Here is a 23,166-nt window from a genome sequence, read left to right as displayed (position 1 = left end):
ACTTTCTGCTCAAGAGTGCATTATTTACTGCGTCAGTTAAATTAATTTCACCAGCACACTTAAATATACGACACCCTATTCCTTCTTTCAAGTCATTGTTAAATTTACTGAAAATCTGAGATTCAGTTCAGATCCCAGGTGGACACCACTAATCACATCCTGCCAGTGTGATTACAGAGCCATTATTCCTACTATCTGTCTCCAGCAATATAGTAAATTTCCTGTCCTTGAAGTCTACAAGTTTCCTCCAATTCCATGCACAAGCTAGTCGAATGCCTTCTGAGATTCCATTTAAATAACATCCATAGACAGTCCTTTACCTACCACTTTAGGTATCTCCTCAAAACGATGAACTAGCTTCGACAGAGGTGACTTAACCTTTACAAATTCATGCTGGATCTCTCTGATCAGCTCATTTATTTCCGAATGCTCTGTCACTCTGTCCTAATAATAGATTGTTGTACATTCCCCACAACTGAGAGCAGTCTAATGAGCCCATAATTTCCGAGTTGATCTCTCGTTCCCTCTTAAATAATGCTCTGCGTCTTGCTATTTTCCAATCCAATCGTTCAATTCTTCAATCGAGAGACTTTTGGAAGTTGATGACTCGATAGGATTACATAGGATTTCATCAGATATACGGCACAGAAACAGGCCTTTCGGCCCAATCAGTCCATACCGGCGTTTATGCTACACTCGAGCCTCCTCCTGTCTAAATCTAAATCTGTCAGCGTAACACTCTGTTCCCTTCTCCCTCATCTTCATGTCCTGCCTCCCTGAAATGCATCTATACTATTCGGTTCAATCACTCACTTTGGAAGCGAGTTCCAAATTCTCACAACTGTTTGGGAAAATAAGTTTCTTCTCAATTATCTATTGGATTTCTTGGTGTCACTCTTCTAGTGATGGCCTCCAGTTATGCTCCTCCCCACAAGTGGAAACATTCTCTCCGTATCCAATCTATTAAAACCTTTCATAATATTAAAGACCCCTATAAGCTCACTCCTCATCCTTCCTTTTTCAAGAGGAATGAGACCCAGCAATTTTATCTTTTCCTATATGTATACCATCACATTTTTGTATCATTCTTGTAAATCTCATCTGCCCTTTCTCCCTTGAATCTAAATCCTTTTTAACATATGGCGACCAGAACTGCAAGCAGTACTCTAAATGCAGTCCAACAAAGGTTCGATGCAGGCTCAGCATAACTTCCCTACTTTTCTGTTGTGTCCTTCTAGAATAAACCCTAGTGCTTGATTTGTTTCTAAGTGGCCTTGCTAACCTATGTCGCAAATTTAAGTGAATGTATGTATTTGAAATCAGTGGAAATGTTGTTCCTCTACCCCACCTAGATTCGAACCTACCAAGTGATAAGTGACCTCCCTATTCTTCCTGCCTAAAGGTATTACCTCGTATGTATCTATGTTGAACTTAATTTGCCAATTATTTGCTCATTCTTCGAGCTTATTAACATCCCCCTATAGTGGATTGCACTCCTCCAGATTATTGACTATTGCCCCAATTTGTTATCATCTGCAAATTCAGAAATTGTGTTTTGATTGAATAGTTTAAATCGTTAATGTAAATTGTGAACAGCAGTGATCTCAGCACTGATCGTTGTGGAACACCACAACGCACCTTCTGCCACTGTGAATAGCTAACCTTTACTCCCACTCTCTGCTTTCTGTCTTGAAGCCAGCTAGCAACCTATTCTGCTACTTATCTCCTGACTCCGCATACTCTGACCTTATTCGGTAGTCTATTGATTGGACAAATCAAATTCGCCAAGGTAGCCTTGAGGAGGAGTTCATAGTGTGTATCTGGGATGGTTTCCTAGAACAGTATAGAAACATAGAAGATGGGGGCAGGTGTAGGCCATTCGGCCCCTCCAGCCTACTCTGCCATTTAATGAGATCATGGCTGATCATCCAAAGGCAGTACCTGTCCTGCTTTCTCCCCATATCACTTGATCCCTTTAGCCTCAAGAAATATATCTAACTACTACTTGAATATATTTAATGATTTTGGCCTCAGCTGCCCTATGTGGCAGAGAATTCCACAGTTTCACCACTCTCTGGGTGAAGAATTTCCTCTTCATCTCAGTCCTAAATGGTTTACCCCTTATCCTTAGACTGTGAACCCTGCTTCTGAACTCCGCGCCATGGGGAACATCCTTCCTGCATCTAGTCTGTCTAGTCCTGTTAGAATAGTACAAGTTTCAATGAGATCCCCACTCATTCTTCTAAACTCGAGCGAATGTAAGCCAAATCGACCGAATCTCTCCTCATACGTCATTCCAGCAATCCCAGGTATCAGTCTGATGAATCTTCGCTGCACTATCTATATGGCAAGAACATCGTTCCTCAGATAAGGCGACCAAAACTGCACACAACACTCAAGGTGTGGTCTCATCAAGGAATGTACAACTGCAGCAAGACATCGTTGTTCCTGTACTCGAATCCTCTCGCTAAGAAGGCCAACATACCATTTGCCTTCTTAAAAGCCTGCTGCACCTGCATGCTTACCTTCAGCGACTGGTGCACATGGACACCCAGGTCTCTTTGCACTTCCCCTTTTCCCAATCTATTGCCTTTCAGGTAATAATCTGCCTTCCTGTTTTTGCCAGGGACGTAGATAATCTCGCATGTATTCACATTATGCTGCATTTGCCATGCATCTGCCCAATCACCCATCCTATACAAATCGTACTGATGTTGTTCTACATCCTCCTCACAGCACACACGCCCACCCAGCTTTGTGTCATCTGCAAACTTAGAGATATTATATCTAGTTCCCTCCTCTGGATCATTTATATATATTGTCAATAGCTGGGGTCCTAGCACCGATCCCTGCTGTACCCCACTAGTCACTGCCTGCCACTCGGAAAAAGACACATTTATGCCAACTCTTTGCTTCCTGTCTGCCAACCACTTCACTACCCAAGACAGTACCTTACCCCAATCCAATGTGCATTAACTTTACACACTAATCTCTTACGTGGGACCTTATTGAAAGCCTTCTGAAAGTCCAAATACACCACATCCACTGGTTATACCTTATCTATTTTACGAGTTACATCCTCAAAAAATTACAGTAGATTACTGAACATGATTTACCTTTTGTAAATCCATGTTGACTTTGTCCGATCCTGTCACTGTTTTCCAAGTACTCTGCTATTACAACTTTTATAATGGACTCTAGAATTTTCCTCACTACTGTTGTCAGGCTTACCGTTTCTTAATTCCCCGTTTACTCTCTACCGCTCTTTTTAAATTTTGGGGTTACATTAGCTATCCTCCAATCCATGGGAACTGTTCCAGAATATTTAGAATTTTGGAAGATGACCAGCAATGTATTTAGTATTTCTAGGGCCACTTCCTTCGGTACTCTTGGATGCAGATTATCAGGCCCTGGGGATTTATCGGCCTTCAATCCCATCAATTTCCCTGACACCTTTTCCCAACAAATACTGATTTCATTCAATTCCTCCCTCTCATTAGAACTATGTTACCCGACGCTTGACTTCACCAATCTCTTTCTCTTAACTAATCTATAGAAGCTTTTACAGTCTGTTTTTATGTTCTCTACAAGCTTACACTTATGAACTATTTTCCTATTCTTAATTAATCCCTTTCTCTTCCTTTGCTGAATATTAAGGGCTCCGAATCCTCAGGGTTGCTGCTTTTTCTGGCCAAATTGTATGCCCTCTCCTTGGATCTTATGCAATCCCTAATTTCCCTTGTTAGCTACGGTTGAGTCTCATTTTGTTTTATTTTTTTGCAAGCAGAGCTGAAAAAATTCTATAGTTCATATATGCGATCTTTAAATAATTGCCATTGCCTATTCACCGTCAACCCTTTAAGCAACGTTCCCCAATCCATCCTAGCAAACTCTTGCCTCATACCATCGTAGTTTCCTGTTTTTTAATTCAGTACCCTTGTCTTTGAGTCAACTACTTCACTCTCCATTTTACCGAAGAATTTTATCATATTATGATCGCTCCTCCACAAGGGGCCTCACACAACAAGATTACTAATTAATCCTTTCTCATTAAATAATACCCAGTCTAAGATGATCTGATCTCTAGTTGGTTCCTCGAATATTGTTCCAGGAAACCATCCCGTATAAACTCTAGGAGTTCCTCCTCCACGGTATTGTTACTAATTTGGTTAGCCCAATCTACATTTAGAATAAAGTCACCCATAATAACTGCTGTGCCCTTATTGAACGCATCTCTAATTCCCGGTGTAATTCCATCGCCAACCTCCGCATTACTCTTTGGGGGTTTGTAGTCAACTCCCACTATCGTTTCCTGCCCTTGGCATTTCTCAGCTCTGCACCTACAGATTCCACATCATCAGAGCTAATAAACTTCCTTACTATTGTGTTAGTCTCATCTTTAACCAGCACTGCTACCCCACCTCATTTTCATTTTTTCCTGTCCTTCCTGAATATTGAATACCCCTGGATGTCGAATTCCCAGTCATCGTCACACTGGCGCCATGTCTCCGTAATCCCAATTATATCTTATCCCTTTACATCTATTTGCACAGCTAATTCATCCACCTTATTAGGAAAGCTCCTCACATTAAGAGACAAAGCCTTCAGGCTTGATTTTTCATCACTCTTAGTACTTTTAGAATTCTTATTTACTATGGTCCGGATTGATTTATAGCCTTGATTTCTCTGCCATGCACTTTTGCTTTTCTCCTTTCTGTCTTTTGCTTCTATCATTGCTTCCCTTTCCTCTGTCTCCCTGCACAGGCTCCCAACCCCCTGCCATTTTAGTTAAACCCTCCCCAACAGCACTAGCAAACACTCCCCCTAGGACTTCAGTAATGGAACCAAGCAGGCTACCTTGTATCTGGTACTGTGTAATATGATAGCATTAATTAATGACCTCATACAAAAGGATCCTCTAGGAAAGAGAGATCATAACATGATTGAGTTTCAAATTCAGTTGGAGGGTGAGAAAGTTGTATCTCAAACCAGTGTCCTGCTCTTAAACAAAGGTGATGTCAATGGCATGAGGTCATAGCTGGCTATAGTGGATTGGAAAAAAACAAATTAAATGGAAAGGCAGTTGAAATGTAGTGGCAGATATTTAAGGAAATATTTTATAACTCTCAACAAAAATATTCTCCAGTGAGAAATAAATACTTTAAGAGAAAGCAGCACTATTCGTGGCTAACTAAGGAAGTAAAGGATGGTATCAAATTGAAAACAAATGCAAACAAGATTGGTGGGAGGCAAGAGGATTCCGATTATCTTTAAACCAGCATTGGATTACTCAAAAAATAATAAAGTGAGAGAATATGAATTACCAGAGTAAGCCAGGAAGAAATATTAAGTCAGATTGTAAGAGCCTCTACAGCTACATAATAAGGAAAATAGTAGCTAAAGTAAATATTGCTCCCTTAGAGGATGAGAATAGGGAATTAATAATGGGGAACGGGGAAATGGCAGAGACTCTGAACAAATATTTAGTATGTGTTTTCACGGTAGAAAACATTAACATTAACCCACTAATGTATAATCAAGGGACAACAGGGAGGGGGGAACTAAAGACTATTACTATCACTAAGGAAAAGGTATTTGGTACAATAATGGACTAAACGACGAAAAGTCCCCTGGACCAAATTGGCTGCATTCCGGTGTCTTTAAATAAGTGGCTGCAGTGATAGTGGATGTATTGGTTGCAATCTACCAAAATGCACTTTACTCTGGAGAGGTCGCAGCGGATTGGAAAACATCAAATATAACACACCTATTTATGAAAGGGGGGAGTCAGAAAGCAAGAAACTATAAACCAGTTAGCCTTACATCTGTCGCTGGGAAAATGCTGGTGTCCTTTATTAAGGAAGCAGTGGTAGAGCATTTGGAAAATCATAATGCAGTCAAGCAGAGGCAGCATGTTTATATGAAAGGGAAATCATGTTTACCAAATTTGCTGGAGTTCTTTCAGGATGTAACAAGTTGGGTGGATAAGGGTGAGCCAGTGGATGTGGTGTATTTGGATTTCCAGAAGGAATTCGATTAGGTGCTACATAAAAGGTTACAGCATATGATAAGAGCACACAGAGTAGCGGGTAATAAATTAGTATGGAAGATAATTGTCTAACTAACTAAAAGCAGAGAGTCGGGATAAATTGGTCATTTTCCAGTTGGCAAACGGTAACTAGTGGGGTGCCACACAACTCGATTCTGGGGCCTCAACTACTTACAATCTACATTAATGACTTGAACGAAGGGACCGTGTGTCATTTAGCCAAGTTTGCAGAAGATGCAACAATAGGTGAGAAAGCAAGTTATGCAGAGGTCTAAACGAAGCTGCAAAGGGATACAGAGAGGCTAAATGAATGTGCAAACATATGACAGTTGGAGTATAATGTGGAAAGTGCGAGGTGATCCACTTTGGCAGGAAAAATAAAGTGTCTTGATATCACATCCTTTATAATTGACTCTAGCATTTTCCATACTACTGATGTTAGGCTAACCAGCCTGTAGTTTCCGGTTTTCACTTTCCCTCCTTTTTTAAGTAGTGGTATTACATTTGTCACCCTACAATCTACAGGAACTATTGCATAACCTATAGAATTTTGGAAGATGACAACCAATGCATCCACTATTCCATTCTCCCGGTGTCTCCTTCAAACTTGCTCTGACGATGCCACCTTCCCTACTAGTGCTTCTGATTTGTAATTCGTTTACCTCAGCCGAGGATTCCCCTCTACCATGGTTGACATGGCCCACTGCTGTGTTCATTCCAGTTCCCGCACTTCTGCTTTCATTCCATCCCAACCCTCCCAGAACGACAGTAGGTTTCGCCTTGTCCTCAACTTTCATCCCACCAGCCTGCACCTTCGATGGATCATCCTCCAGGATTTACGAAATCACCAGCGTGATCTCATCCACCAAACACATCTTCCTCTCACCACTGCTTTGTGCTTTCCAAAGGCACTGCTCCCTCGTCGACACCCTGGTCCACAGCTCCCCCACCCCCACAACACCCCTCCCCCTTCGCCCAGCACCTTCCCGTGCAAGGGCAAGAGATGCAACAACTGCCCTTTTACCTCCTCCCTTCCCACTGTCGAGAGCCCCAAACACTACTTCCAGCTGAAACAACGATTTACTTGTATGTCTTGCAAATTAGTATATTGTATTCGTATTCACGATGTGGTCTTCTCCACATTGGGGATACAAAACGCAGATTGTGTGACTGCTTTGTGGAACACCCCCATTCAGTCCGTGAGGGTGACCTGAGCTCCCGGTCACCTGTCACTATAATTCTCCACTTCACTCCCACTCTGAAATCTCCATCCTCGGCCTCTTACACTGTTGCAGTGAAGCTTAACGTAAGCTCGAGGAACATTGCCTCCTCTTCGATTAATCACATTACAACCGTCTGGACTCAACATCGACTTCACCAAATTCAGATCATAACCTCTGCCTGTATCAATTGGTTTCTTTCCCTCACATGGCAGCTGTCTTTAATTCAGCAATTGGCATTTACATTTCATCTAGAACCATCTTTAAAACACAACAGTAAAATATTTTACAGGCACCTCAATAAGTAGGAGAATTGGGATGGGAATAGTGCCATTAACGGGTAGATAGGATAATACCACAGGTAACGATAGAGAGATGCCAGAAACATTAAATAATTATTTTGCTTCAGTATTTACCAGGGAGATAGAACAGGTGGGCATCTCATTTGATGATGAGATTAGTAACGAGATAAGTGCATTTAAAATAAAAAGGATTTATTAACTAAACTAATCAAACTCAAAGAGAATAAAACCCCTGATCTGGATGGATTGCGTCCACACATTTTAGTAGAATCTAGCGAAGCGATAGCAGAGGTATTACAACAAACATTTAATAATTCGTTTAAAAAAGTGTTGTGCCAGAGATTTGGCGGATAGTGAATGTAATACCTATAGTTAAGAAGGGGCATAGAACATGTCCAGGGAATTATAGACCAGTCAGCTTAACATCGATAGTAGAAAAAAATGGAGCACTTACTAAAGGATAAAATAGAAGAACATCCCGAAACAAAAGACATAGAAATGATTAGTCAGCATGGATTTCAAAAGGGAAAGTCTTGCTTGACCATCATCATTGAATTTTTTGAAGAGTTAACAGAAAGTGTCGACAATGATAATGCAGTAGGTTTAATTTTCCTAGATTTTTAAAAGGCCATCCATAAGGTAACCCATAATAGACTGATATACAAGATCAGATAATGTGCAGTCAGGGAACAAGTAGCAGAATGTATAGTTAGCTGGCTTCAAGACAGAAAGCATTGAGTGGGAGTAAAGGGTAGCTTATCACAGTGGCAGAATTGTGTAGTGGTTTTCCACAAGGATCAGTGCTGGGACAACTGTTGTTCACAATTTATATTTTCGTATTAGATTTGAAATCAAAAACACAATTTTTAAATTTGTGGATGACACCAAATTGGTTGGGGTATAGTCAATACTGAGGAGGACTACAACAAATTACAGGCTGACATGAATAAACTTGCAGAATGGGCATATAATTGGCAAATGAACATAAACACATATAAATGTGATGTATTACGTTTTGGTAGGAAGAACAGGGAAGTCAAATATTAATTGGATGGTGCGAGTCTAGTTTGGGTAGAAGAGCAAAGTGATCTCGCAGTACAACTACACAATTCACTAAAAGTTGCGACACAGGTTAGCAAAGCCATCAACAAGCAAACCAAGAATTAGGGTTTATTTCTAGAGGTTTAGAGTTGAAAAGTAGGGAAGTTTTGCTAAACCTGAATCGAAACGTGGATAGACCACACTAACTGCGCGCAGTTCTGGTCGCCATATTTTAAAATAATATAGAGGAACTGGAGATGGTGCAGAGAATATTTCCAAGGCTGATGCCAGAAATGCGAGGGTATACATATCAGGAAAGGATGAACAGGCTGGGTCTCTTTTCTCTTGAAAAGAGGAGATGGAGGGGTGACCTGAAAGAGGTCTTTAAAATTATGAAAGGTTTTGATAGATTCGATAAAGAGAGAATGTTTATAATTGTGGGGAAGTTCATAAATAGAGGCCATTAATATAAGATAGTCACCAAGAAATCACAGAAACCCCACAGTGCAGATAGAGGCCTTTTCGGCCCATCGAGCCTGCACCGACACATATCCCACCCGATCCCCGTAACCCCTACACCAACACATATCCCACCCTATCCCTGTAACCCCACGTATTTAATCCCCCTAACACTAAGTGTCAATTTATCATAGCCAATCAACCTAACTCGCACATCTTTGGACTGTGGGAGGAAACCGGAGCACCCGGAGAAAACCCACGCAAACACGGGGAGAATGTGCAAACTCCACACAGACAGTCACCCGAGGCCGGATTCGAACCCGGGTCCCTGGCGCTGTGAGGCAACAGTGCTAACCACTATGCCACTAGCGAATTCATAAGAAACGTCTTTACCCAGAGAATGGTGAGGATGTGGAACTCGTTATCACAGGGATTGGTTGAAGGGAAAAGTATCGATGAATTTAAGGGGAGGCGAGTTTAGCATATGAGGGAAAAGGGAAGAGAGGTTTATGCTGATAGATTTTGATGAGGCAAACCGGGAGGAATCTCGAGTGGAGCATTAACGTTGGCATGGACTGGTTGGGCTGAATGGTCTGTTTCTGTGTCGTATATCCGACTTAGTCCTATGTAATCCTATGTAAAGCAAATCTCCTCTCAACCATCACTGCTCTCAGCTGAACAACTCCAACTTCTCTGCTGAATCCACGTAACTGATGTCATTCACCCTTTGAATCATTCTCGTAAATCTTTTATGCACCCTCTCTACTGCCTTCACATCGTTTCTATACTGTGGTGCCAAGAATTAGACATAATCGCTTTGAGGCCGAACCAGTGTTTTGTAAAGATTCATCATAACTTCCTTGCTTTTGTACTCTATGCTTCTATTTATGAAGTTCAGGATCCTGTATGATTTTTAACCGCTTTCTCTACCTACCCTGGCACCTTCAACGATCTGTCGACATATAACCCCAGATGTCTATGTTCATGCACTCATTTTGAATTTTACCATTTATTGCCTCTCCTCATTCTTCTTGCCAAAATGTATCACCTCGCACTCTTCTGCATTAATATATTTGCTGCTGTTAGCGAATCTGTGGTAAAGTAAATGAAAAGAACAACAGAAATGGATTGCTGCATTTTCTTGTGCCGTCAAATGTTGGTAACTCAATTACCATTGTGATGTGAAAAATTGAAAGGTCCGTATCAGTGGTTGAGATTCTATAAAAGTGGAACTGATGGTTTCAAACAGAAGTGGGACATAAAATAAACCAGCTGGGGATCCAGTTCAATAACGTGGGCTCATCGATGCAATGTCCCTCTTTGATACCAAGAGAAGGGTTGGATTGAAATTCACATTTCTACTAACTTTGTGGAGCCATAACCTGATTAACCAGAGTGAACAACTCCCATGAAACGTGGGGATGTGCATTTCATATGAAGGAATTCATTTTTGCTGGAATTTAGGACGTGGGCGTCGTTGGCAAGGCCGACATTTACTGCCCAACCCCAGTTGCCCTTGAGATGATTGTCAGCCCACTTCTTGAATCCACTTGTGTTCCCACAATGCTGTTTGGTACGGACTTTCAGGCCTTTGAGCGAGCGACACAGAAGGAACGCCAGATACAGTTCCCAGTCAGGATGGTGTCTGACTTGGATGTGGAACTGGGAGATGATGCTGTTCCCATGCAGCTGCTGCCATCGTCCTTTCTGATGATGGAGGTCGTGGGTGTGCGGAGTGCCGTCAAAATGCAACCCATTGAGTGATATGGAATGCTAGAATGTGCTTAAGTTAAATATTTCACATATCAGGATGATTTTGAAAATCTCATTCTGCAGTTCCGGTTTTCTGACTGAGAATCTGTAATCTGACATGGCCAGCCAATCTGGCGGTGTCTCGTGAATTGACCATACATTCAGTGGAATAAAAACATATCAGGATGATGACATTTGGCATTAAACATTTCGCTGTGGTAGGCCCAGAGATTTAGGGAGTAAAATTTGAAATCATGGACTTTGATTGTGTAATTATAATAGCCAGCCTGCAGTTCCCCTGTCAGAATGGCTTGTCTTCACATCGCTAATTATCGGGTCTCTCAGCTCCATCACACAGCATTCCCTCAGTACTCAGTCACAGGGGCAATTGTAAACTAGCACGATATTACAATCCATTCAAGTCAATACAGGTTATAATTGGGCGGAGAACAAAACGGGAGGCCGATCACTCTCCGCCTCTTTCCCGCCTGGAGAATGTGGTTACAGTTACTCTCCAAGTTTGGCCACGGGCTGCGCTGTCATGATTCTTTGGCCGGGTTGAATTAACAAAATTCTGACACAATGAGGTAATCATTAGTCCTGTACAGTAGCCTAAAACAAGCGATAGCCCATCATCAGCCCGTTTTACACATCACCGGACTTTCGTTCCCATTGCCTACAATGGAATCTGAATTTATGGGGTGTGAAACGGGAGGCTGATTTCCTTTCGCTCGTTTTGCGCTTCCGCCCGTGACGATTTTCATCCCATTATCTCCAGTAACGCCCCTTGCCGCTAATAGATTCATAGGGTCTGAATGCAGGGTCAGTGTTACAGGGATCCTGTCAAGATTTGAGCAATAAAAACAAAACGTAACCCTACTATTTAAGAAAGGAGGGCGAGAGAAAATGGTGAACTACAGACCAGTTGACCTGACATCAGTATTCGAGAAAAAGCTAGAATCTATTATTAAGGGCTTAGTAAAAGGGCACTTCGAAAATAATAATAGGATTGGCAGAGTCAACATGGATTTATGAAATGGTAAACGTGTTTGCCAAATTTGTTGGAGGTTTTTGAGGTTGTAACTAGCAGAATAGATAAGGGGGAACCAGTGGATATGGTGTTTTTGGATTTGCAGAAGGCATTCTATAAGTTGCCACACAATAGGTTATTAAACAAAATTAATGCTCATTCGATTGGTGGTAATATACTAGTATGTATAGAGGATCAGTTAACGGACAGAAAGCAGAGAGTAGGAATAAACGGGTCATTTGCAGGTTGGCAGGCTGTAACTGGTGGGATACCGCAAGATCAGTGCTTGGGCCTCAGCTATTCACAATCTATATCAATGATTTTGATGAGGGGACCGAATTTATTATATCTATGTTTTCTGATGATACATAGCTGGGTTGGAACATAAGTTGTGAGCAGGATGCAATGAGGCTTCAAGGGGATACAGACAGGCTATGTAATTGGGCAAGAACACGGCAATTTGAACATAATGTGGAGAAATGTGAGGCTACCTCCAAGGTGCGCAGTCTCAGATTAAGGGGTCGGCCATTTAGGAATGAGATGAGGAGAAATTTCTCCTCTGTGAGGGTCAAGAATCTTTGTAAATCACTACCCCAGAGGGTTGTGAAGGCTCAGTCGTTTAGTATATTCAAGACAGGTAGATATGTTTTTGAATATTTAATGAATCAAGGGATATGGGGATATTGCAGGAAAGTACAGATGATGTAGAACATTAGCAATGGTCTTATTGAATGGCGGAGCAGACTTGAAGGTCCAAATGGCCTACTCCTGCTCCTATTTCTTAAGTTCTTCTATTCGTAAAACCAATTCTGTTATATTCCTCTCTCCTAATATTAAACCATTAATTCTGTTACAGTGATTAAAGCAGAAATTAATAAACATACCACGAGTGATGATAAAACATATGAAAAATCTCTGCTCCCTGTCACTCACCTGCTACAATAACCGTCACGTACGCGCTTCGTAGGGAGTCTAACTGCCTTCCATTGACGGAGGTCCGATATTGGCACTGGTACCGCCCTGCTTGGTCTGTACTGGTAACCGGGATTGTTCCAATGTCGTTCTTTGTGACAAATTGTTCGGATTGCAGATATTGATCATCTTTGTAAAAGTAGAAGTTATTATCACGACTATCTCCAGTCACGTTGCAGGTAATGGTGACCGTCTCTCCTACTACATATGCCCCAGTCGGTTGATCAAGCGATATCAGTGGTATTGTTAGTGGACCTGTGGTAAAATAAATAGAAAGTACAATGTGAAATGGATCTGCGGATTTACATGTGCAGTGCAAGGTTGGGAACTCACTGATGAATGTGTGGTGTTGAAGCGCACTTTCATATCAGATACAGAGATTCCACAAAAGGGGAGTTCGGAATTTGATTACACAGAAGGAAAGACTTGCATTTCTATAGTGCCTTTCATGACCTTGTGACGTCCCAAAGCAAGTTACAGCCAATTTAGTACTTTTGAACTGTAGCCACTGTTGTAACGTAGGATATTGAATGGCGGAGCAAAATAACCTAAATAAGCTCCAGTTCTCTGTACAAAGCCCGGTTTTAAGCCAGAGATTTTACTCTGGGATACAAGCGGAACACGTAAAAGGTTGCTTTTAAATGCCCAGTGCATCTAATTTAGCCCAGATGAAGATGCCATCAGAAAGATTTAAAGGCTCCATTATACTCACACTGCGAGTGCTACCAGTTCAAGTATGAAACCTCCGCCAACCTCAGTGAGGCTGAGACCGTCACACATTTCAAATAACTGAATTGTTTTGGTGGGCCCGATATTATTGTTATCGTTACCACTGCAATAGTCGCTGGCATATCCAGCAACTACTGTCCATCCCTAGCTTCCCATTCAGAATGTGACGGGTGGCCTTCTAATTGAATCGCAGCAAGTCCGGTGAGGTCAAAGTGTAAAACAAAATAGTGAGCACTAAGATTCGGATCTAGCGACGATGAAGGAACAGCAGGATCGTGTGTGATGTGGAGTTGATTTTGAGGTGTTGGTGCACCCATGCGCCTGCTACCCCTGTCGTTCTAGGAGGGAGAGGTCGTGGGTGTGGGAGGTGCTGCTCAAGAAGTCTTCATGAGTTGCTGCAGTGCATCTTGTAGATGGTATGCATTGCAGCCACATTGCGCTGGTGGTGGTTGGAGTAAATGTTTAAGGTGGTGGCTGGCGTGCCAATCCAGCAGGCTGCTTTGTCCTGGTTGGTGTCAAGGTTCCTGAGTTCGAGCTACACTCATCCAGGCAAGTGGAGAGTATTCCATCACATTCCGGACTTGTGCATGCAGATGGTGAAATGCCTTTTCGGAGTCAGGAGGTGAGTTATTCGCCGCAGAATTTCTCACCTCAGATCTGCTCTAGCAGCCGTAGTGTTTATATGGAGGGAAATTTGCAATTGATGTTTTTGTTTGTGAATTTGTTGGTGATGGTTTCCCCATGTGCATGCTGCCCTGGTCCTCCTGGGTGGAGAAGGTCACCTGTTTGTGAGTTGCTGCCGAAATGCAATGCAGAGACTGATCTGGAACCTCACAATGTAATTAGATTAAAATACAGGACCATTTTGCAAGTCTCGGCACGCAGATTCTGTTCCCTGACAGCGTAACCTGTAATGTTTCAACGCCAGTCAGTCTGGAGAGGTTTCTGAGGTGACGTTACATTCAGTGGACGTAAATCCCTGGCGCCGTGCTGTCATTGTGCCATTAAACTTTGATAGTTCGAACATGTAGAGGATAATTTTTCTTAGGTGGTTCCTTGAAACAAGTGGTCACGATTCGATTTTACACAAATAAATAAATGGAAATCATAATCAGGCGAGGCATAAAACGGGTGGACAAATCCTGTCTACAGTTGAGCAATAAGATCAAATCCCATTAGTTTATCTTCTTCTCTCCTAATATTAAACCATTCATATTGTTCCAATGATTAAAGCATGATTGTATAAAGAATTTCAGGAGCTTGAAAAAAACCTACTAAAAACCTCTGCTCCCTGTCACTCACCTGTTACAGTGACCGTCACAGACTCGCTGAGGTGAGATTCTAACCACCTTCCATGAACGAAGATATCATATCGGCACTGGTACCGCCCTCCTTGGTCTTTATTGGTAACCGGGAATGTTCCAATATTGTCCTTTGTGACAATTTGATCGGAGTACAGCCGTTGATTATATTTGTAAAAGTAAATGGTTTTATAGCGATAATCTCCAGTCACAGTGCAGGTAATGGTGACTGTCGCTCCTACTACATAAAGCCCAGTCGGTTGGTCAACAGATATCACTGGCGCTGTTAGCGGATCTGTGGTAAAATACATAGAAATAGCCTTTAGAATTGGGTCTGCGGACTTTCATGTGCAGTGCCAGGTTGGGAACTCAATGTTGATTGTGCAGTGTTAAAGTGCAGTTTCACATTGCTTACAGAGATTCCACAAAAGGTGAGTTCGGGATTTGATTACAAGGAAACAAAGAAAGACTTGCATTTCTGTAGCACCTTTCATGAATGCGGGACGTCCAAAATCACTTTGCAGACAATTTATTACTTTTGCAGTGTAGTCACTGTTGCAATGTAGGAAATCAAACGGCGGTGCCAAAGAACCTAAATCAGCTCGAGTTTGCTGTCAAAAGTCTGGTTTAAGGCTGAACATTTTACTCTGGGATACGAGCAGAACAAAGAAGTTTGCTTTGAAAAGCCCAGTGCTGCTAATTTAGCCCAGGTGATGATGCGATCTGAGAGAGCGAAAGTCACCATTGTACCCGCACCGTGACTGGAACCAATGCTATTGTGAATCCTCCACCAAGGGAAGGGCATTAGAAACCAATCTCAGCGAGGCTGTGACGGTCACACATTTCAAATAATTGACAAGTTTTGGTGGGCCCGCAATATTGTTATCATTACCGCTGTGACAGTCACTGGCACGGCCAGCAACTACTGACCATCATTAGTTTTCCCTTCAGAAGGTCGGTGGCCTTCTAATTGAACCCATTCAGGATGGTGTGGAACTTGGAGGGAACTTTGAGGTGATGGTGTTCCCATGTGCCTGCTGCCCTTAATTCGAAAAAAAGGAGTGAACAACCTGCTAAACTCCTTGGATTCACATTTGAAACTGTGGGCCCACCAAAAGCTTTCAAAGAGATTTCCAATTAGTCTCAACCGCTGCCCTTTTCCCGGAGCCATACAGCTATTCCGTTTTTAGGTATTCATTCAATTCTATTTGGAGGGTAATATTCAATCTGTTTCCACCACCAATTCAGGCAGTTCATTCCAGATCATAAAAACTCGCTTTGGAAAACAATTCACTTTTTATCCATCCTGGTTCTTTTGCCAATTAATATAAATCTTTGTCCTTTGGTTGCAGTTTCTTTTTATTCATTCTATCGATACGCGTCATAATTTGGAACAACTCTATTGATACTCCACTTATTATTTTCTGCTCCAAGCGTATAACCCCACCTTATCTAGTCTGTCCACATCAAACTACCCGGGGTTATAAGGCAGAGAGCTACGTGATGGCTAGCAGAGAGAGAAATACAAAGAGAGGGAGAAAGATTGAGACAGAGATAGACAGGAACAGCGTGGGAGAGGAAGAGAGAGAGATCGCGACAAATCAAAGGTAGCATCCAGAGAGAGGAAAGAACAATTAACAGGTTAAATGGATTCGCAAAAGAAGTGGAAAAGAGCACACGATAGAAAGAGAAGACGACAGAAAGATGAATAACAGGATTGGGAGAGAAACAGAGAGAGAAGGACTGCGAGAATCATTGAGCAATGGAACGAGGGGGAATCAGCGAGACTGGATAAGGGAGATAAAGGGAGAGCGAGGGCTGAAGGCTGTACAAGTCTAAGCTCTGGACCGTACTATCTGACAGGGTCGTGGTAACAGATTCCAGAGGAAATCTCGAAAGGCAATTGGACATGTACTTGAAGATGACTAATTTGCAGGATTAAGCGAAAAGCTGAGGAATGGGACTAAAATGGGCCACTCTTTCCAAAAGCCGGGACAGGCAGGCCGGGCCAAATTGCCTCCGTCTGTGCTGTAAATCTTCATGATTCCATGGTTGTATGATCAACCGAAATATAAAAGGGATTTAAATTACTGATCTACATTTGCATTGGTGTCTCTCTGGGTAAAGAGTTTCTCTTTAATTCCCTATTATCATCATTAGTGACGAGCTTCTATTTATGGAACTTATTTCTGGTCTCCCCCACATGTGGACTCATCTTTTCTGCGTCTGCCCTGACAAAACTTTTCATAAACTTAAAGACCTACATCAGATCCCCGTCTCCAGTCCTCCCTTTTCTAGAGAAAGGAGCGCAAACCTGTTCCATCTTTCCTGATAGATATAGCCTTTCAGTTCTGGTATCCTCCTTGTCAATTTGCATTGCACCTTCTTCAGTGCTTCGATATCCATTATATAAAATGGAGGCCAGGACTCTGCACAGTGCTCCAAGTGCAGTAAAACCCTCGACTATAAATTGCACCTTCTCCAGTGCTTCGATATCCACTTGATAATATGGAGACCAGAACTCGGCAAAGTGCTCCAAGTGTAGTAAAACCCTGGTCTATACATTGCACCTTTTCCAGTGCTTCGATATTTTTTTATACAATGGGGACCAGGACTCTGCACCGTGCTCCAAGTTTAGTGTAACTCAGGTCTATACATTGCACCTTCTCCAGTGCTTCGATATCCATGTGATAATATGGAGACCAGGACTCTGCACAATGTTCCAAGTGTAGTTAAACCCTGGTGTATACATTGCACCTTCTCCAGTGCTTCGATATCCATTTTATAAAATGGAGACCAGGGATCTGCAGAATGCTCCAAGTGTAGTAATACCCTGGTCTATACAAGGTTAACTTATAAACATAGAACATAGAAAAATAGGAGCAGGAGTAGGCGGTTCGGTACTTCGAGCCTGCACCGCCATTCAATATGATCATGGCTGATCCTCTAACTCAACACCATATTCCCGCTCTCTCCCCATACCCCTTGATGCCTTTTGCGTCTAGAAATCTATCTATCTCCTTCTTCAAAACAATCAGTTACTTGGCCGCCACAGCCTTCTGAGGTAGAGAATTACACAGGTTCACTACCCTGTGAGTGACGAAATTTCTCCTCATCACAGTCCTACATGTACTACCCCGTATCCTGAGACTGTGAACCCTCGTTATATACCCCCAGCCAAGGGAAATATCCTCTTTGTATCGAGTCGGTCTAGTCCTGTCACAATTTTATACGTTTCAATGAGATCCCCTCTCATTCTTCTAAACTCTAGAGAATAGAGGCCTAGTCGACCCAATCGCTCCTCATACGACAGCCCTGCCATCCCATGAATCAGTCTGGTGAACCTTCGCTGCACTCCCTCTATGGCAAGTATATCCTTTCTCAGGTAAGGATACCTGAACTGCATACAGTACTCCTGGTGTGGTCTCACCAAGGCCCTGTACAGGTGTAGTAAGACAGCTTTTTTCCTGTATTCAAATAAGAACATAGGAACATAAGAAGTAGGACAAGGAGTAGGCCATATGGCCCCTCGGGCCTGCTCCGCCATTCATTAGTATCATGGTTGATCCGAACCTAGACTCAGGTCCACTTCCCTGCCCGCTGCCATAACCCTTACTTCCCTTATAAGCTAGGAAACTGTCTATGTCCGTTTTAAATGTATTTAATGTTGCAGCTTCCACAGATTTGCTACCCTCTGAGTGAAGAAGTTTCTCCTCATCTCAGTTTTGAAACGGCAGCCCCTTATTCTAAGATTATGACCCCTAGTTCTAGTCTCACCCATCAGTGGAAACATCCTCCCGGCATTCACCCGATCAAGCCCCCTCTCAATCTTATATGTTTAGATAAGATCGACACTCATTCTTCTGAGTCCCAATGAGTAGAGGCCCAACCTACTCAACCTGTGCTCATAAGTGAACCCCCTCATCTCCGGAATCAACCGAGTGAACCTTCTCTGAGCTGACTCGAGAGCAAATATATCTTTTCTTAATTATGGAAACCAAAACTGCACGCAGTATTCCAGGTGTGGCCTCAGCAGTACCCTGTATAACTGAAGCAAGACTTCCCTGCTTTTATACTCCATCCCCCTTGCAATAAAACCCAAGATTCCATTGGCCTTCCTGATCACCTGCTGTACCTGCATAACAACCTTCTGTGTTTCATGCGCCAGGACCCCAGATCCCTTTTTACTGTAGCACTTTGCAGTTTCTTTCCACTTAGATAATAACTTGCTCTTTGATTTTTCTGCCAAAGTGCATAACCTCACAATTTCCAACATTCTATTCCATCTGCCAAATTTCTGCCCACTCACTTAGCCTGTCTATGTCCATTTGCAAGGTTTTTTATGTCCCCCTCACTCACTGCTTTCCCTCCCAAATCATCTTGCAATGAAGGCCAACATACCATTTGCCTTCCTAACTGATTGCAGCACCTGCATGTTTGCTTTCAGTGACTGGTGTACAAAGACAGCCAGTTCCTTTTGTACATCAGTATTTCCCAAATTTTCAACATTTAGGTAATACTCTACATTTCTGTTTTTCGAACCGAAGTGGATAATTTCACATTTATGCACGTTATACTACCATGTATTTGCCCACTCACTCAACTTGTCTAAATCGCCTTGAATCCTCTTTGCCTTCTCCTCATAACTCCCAAATCCCACCAAATTCGTGTCGTCAGCAAACATGGAAATATTACATATTTCCCTCATCCAAATCATTGATATATATTGTGAATAGCTGGCGCCCAGGCACTGATCCCTATGGCACCCTGAAAAGATCAATTTCTTCCTACCCTCAGTCTCCTGTCTGTTAAACAATTTTCTCTCCCTGCCGGTATATTACTCCCAATCCCATGTGTTTTATTTTTGCACACTGAACTCTTGTGTGGAACTTTATCAAAGGCATTCTGAAAATCCAAATACTCCATGTTAACAGTTTCTCCCTTATATATCTGCCAGTTACATCCTCAAACATTCCAGTAGGTTTGTCAAACACGGTTTCTTTTCAAAGTAAGGCTTTTGACAAAGACTCGCATGGGAGACTGGTCAAGAAGGTTAGAGCCCATGGGATCCAGGCCAATTTGGCACATTGGATCAAAATTGTCTTAGTGGCAGGAGGCAGAGAGTTATGATCGCAGGTTATTTTTATGACTGGAAGCCTGTGTACAGTGGTGTACTGCAGGGGTCAGTGCTTGTTCCGTTGCTCCTTGTAGTATACATCAATAATTTATGTGAGAAGTCACACAACACCAGGTTATAGTCCAATAGCTTTATTTGAAATCACAAGCTTTGAGAGCACTGCTCCTTCGTCAGCTGAAGTGGAGAGATGCATATAGGCACAGCATATATAGTCAGAGAGCACTGCCAGATGAATACAGGTAATCCTTCTAAGTGCCCTTTATCACACCTCGGCAGAGAGATAATCACAGCAATCAAAGATGTGAATCGAGTCCCAACAGATTAGTGAGGAAAACATGACATCAAAGAACAATGAGGTGGGGTCATAAGGGGTCAAATGTTGCAGATGCTGGGGTCTGTATGAAAAACAATAAACAAGCAAAAAACAATTTTTTGCCTGAAATCACAGCAGGTCTGGCCGCAGCTGTGTAGAGAGAACAAGCCAACGACTACTCGAGTCTGGATGTCTATACGCCAGGTGGGGTTAGATGTAGCGTGACATGAACCCAAGATCCCGGTTGAGGCCATCCTAATGAGTGCGGAACTTGGCTATCAGTTTCTTTCGACGATTTTGCGTTGTCGTGTGTCTCGAAGGCCGCCTTGGAGAATGCTTACCCGAAAATCAGAGGCTGAATGTCCTTGACTGCTGATGTATTCCCCGACTGGGAGGGAACACTCCTGGCGATTGTTGTGCGGTGTCCGTTCATCCGTTGTCGCAGTGCCTGCATGTTCTCGCTGATATACCATGCTCCGGGGAATCCTTTCCTGCAACGTATGAGGTAGACAACTTTGGCCGAGTCACATGAGCAAGTACCATGTACCTGGTGGGTGGTGTCCTCATGAGTGATGATGGTAGCTGTGTTGATGATCTGGCATGTCTTGCAGAGTTTGCCGTGGCAGGGTTGTGTGATGTCGTGGTCGCTGTTCTCCTGTAAGCTGGGTAATTTGCTGTGAACGATGGTCTGTTTGAGGTTAGGCGGCTGTTTCAAGGTGAGTACTGGAGGCGTGGGGGTGCCCTTAGTGAGGTGTTCATCGTCATCGATGACATGTTGAAGGCTGCGAAGAACATGGCATAGTTTCTCTGCTCTGGGGAAGTACTGGACGACGAAGGGTACTCTGTTCGTTGTGTCCCGTGTTTGTATTCTGAGGAGGTCTATGCGATTTCTGCTGTGGCCCGTCGGAACTGTCGATCGAAGAGTCGAGCGTCATATCCCGTTCTTACGAGGGCGTCTTTCAGCGTCTGTAGGTGTCCATCGCGTTCCTCCTCCTCTGAGCAGATCCTCTGTATTCACAAGGCTTGTCTATAGGGGATGGCATCTCTAACGTGGTTAGGGTGGAAGCTGGAGAAGTGGAGCATCATGAGATTGTCCGTTTCAGGAAAGGATGCCCCAGATCATGGTACATCAGCGAGGCCATGCAGAAACTGCGACAACGGATGAGCGGATACCGCACAACAATCGCCAGGCAGGAGTGTTCCCTCCCAGTCAGGGAACACTCAGCTCCGAACTTCGGGTAAGCATTCTCCAAAGCGGCCTTCAAGACACACGACAAGGCTCTACACATGTGCGGCCGGGCCTGCTGTGATTTCCAGCAAAAAATTGTTTTTTGCTTGTTTTTTGTTTTTCATACAGACCCCAGCATCTGCAGCATTTGACCCCTTATGACACCACCTCTTTGTTCTTTGATGTAATGTTTTCCTGACTGATCTGTTTGGACACCATTCACACCTTCGATTGCTGTGATTATCTCTCTGCCGAGGTGTGATAAAGGGCAGTTAGAAGGTTTACCTGTAACCATCTGGCAGTGCACTCTGACTCTATATTCTGTGCTTGTATGCATCTCTCCACTTCACCCGATGAAGGAGAAGCGCTCCGAAAGCTTATGATTTCAAATAAAGCTGTTGGACTATAACATGATGTTTTCTGATTTCTCACATTTGTCCACACAAGTCCAACACTGGCATCTCCACAATATCAATAATTTAGATATGGATGTAGGAGGTATGATCAGGAAGTTTGCAGATGACACAGAAATTAGTGGAGTGGAAGACAGCAAGAGGGAAGCCTCATGCTACTGAACGATATAGACGGGTTGATTTGATATGCAGAACAGTGGAAAATTGAATTTAACCCTGATAATTCTGAGGTGATGCATTTTGTGAGGACTAACAAGGCAAGGGAATAAACAATGAATGGCAGGATCGTAGGGAGGACAGAAGATCAGAAGGACCTTGGTGTGCATGTACATAGATCCCTGAAGGCAGCAGGGCAGGTAGATAACGTGGTTCAAACGCATATGGGACACTTGCCTTCCTTCGCCGAGGCATAGAATATAAAAGCAGGGAGGTTATGATGGAGCTGTACAAAACGCTAGTTAAGCCACACTATAGGAAGGATTTGATTGCATTGGAGAGGGCGCAGAGGAGATTCACCAGGATGTTACCTGGGCTGGAGCGTTTCAGCTATGAAGAGAAACTGGACAGGCTAGGGTTGTTTTCTTTATAGCAGAGAAGACTGAGTGGGGACCTGATTAAGGTGTACAAAATTATATGGGGCACAGATATGGTAGATAGAAAGGAACTTTTCCCCTTAGTAGAGGGGTCAATATCCAGGGTGATAGTTTCAAGGTAAGAGGCTGGAGGTTTAGAGGGGATTTGAGGAAAAACTTTTTTACCCAGAGGGTGGTTGGAATCTGGACCTCACGCCTGAAAGTGTGGAAGAGGCAGGAACCCTCACAACATTCAAGAAGCATTTAGATGAGCACTTGAAACGCCATAGCATACAAGGCTACGGATCAAGTGCTGGGAAGTGGGATTAGAACAGATAGGGCTTGATGGCCGGCGTGGACACGATGGGTCGATGGGCCTCCTTCTGTGCTGTATAACTGTATGAATCTCTGATTATTTTGCTCATTTATATCACAATTCCCCTGCCTGATGTCTATGTCTACATTGTCCTTCTCCATAGTAAACACAGACGCAAAATATTCATTTTAAACCTCACCTACATCTTCTGGCTCTACACACAAATTGCCACTGTGGTCCCTAATGGGCCCTACTCTTTCCCTGGTTATCCTCTTGCATTTAATATACTTATATATAGCACTTGGAAAATAGTGACAGGATCGGACAAAGTC

General features: G+C 43.0%; 1 protein-coding gene across 1 annotated transcript in view; it reads right to left on the bottom strand.

The window, feature by feature from the left end:
- Window positions 1-12,497: 12,497 nt before the first annotated feature.
- Window positions 12,498-23,166, bottom strand: part of LOC147087146 (Fc receptor-like protein 5) — a 40,057-nt gene continuing 29,388 nt past the window's right edge. Inside the window, exons 3-4 of the mRNA XM_085978205.1 lie at window positions 14,857-15,150; window positions 12,498-13,080 (exon numbers count right to left, since the gene is read on the bottom strand). Of these exons, the coding sequence (XP_085834331.1) occupies window positions 12,779-13,080; window positions 14,857-15,150 (596 nt within the window). The 3' untranslated portion in view covers window positions 12,498-12,778. The remainder of the gene's footprint in view (window positions 13,081-14,856; window positions 15,151-23,166) is intronic.

This window comes from Somniosus microcephalus, unplaced genomic scaffold, assembly GCF_052327205.1.
Source record: "Somniosus microcephalus isolate GS21.2 unplaced genomic scaffold, FLI_Smic_1.0 unresolved_chr6, whole genome shotgun sequence".
In the NCBI taxonomy this organism is placed as follows: domain Eukaryota; kingdom Metazoa; phylum Chordata; class Chondrichthyes; order Squaliformes; family Somniosidae; genus Somniosus; species Somniosus microcephalus.
This window is presented reverse-complemented; position numbering and strand designations above follow the sequence as displayed.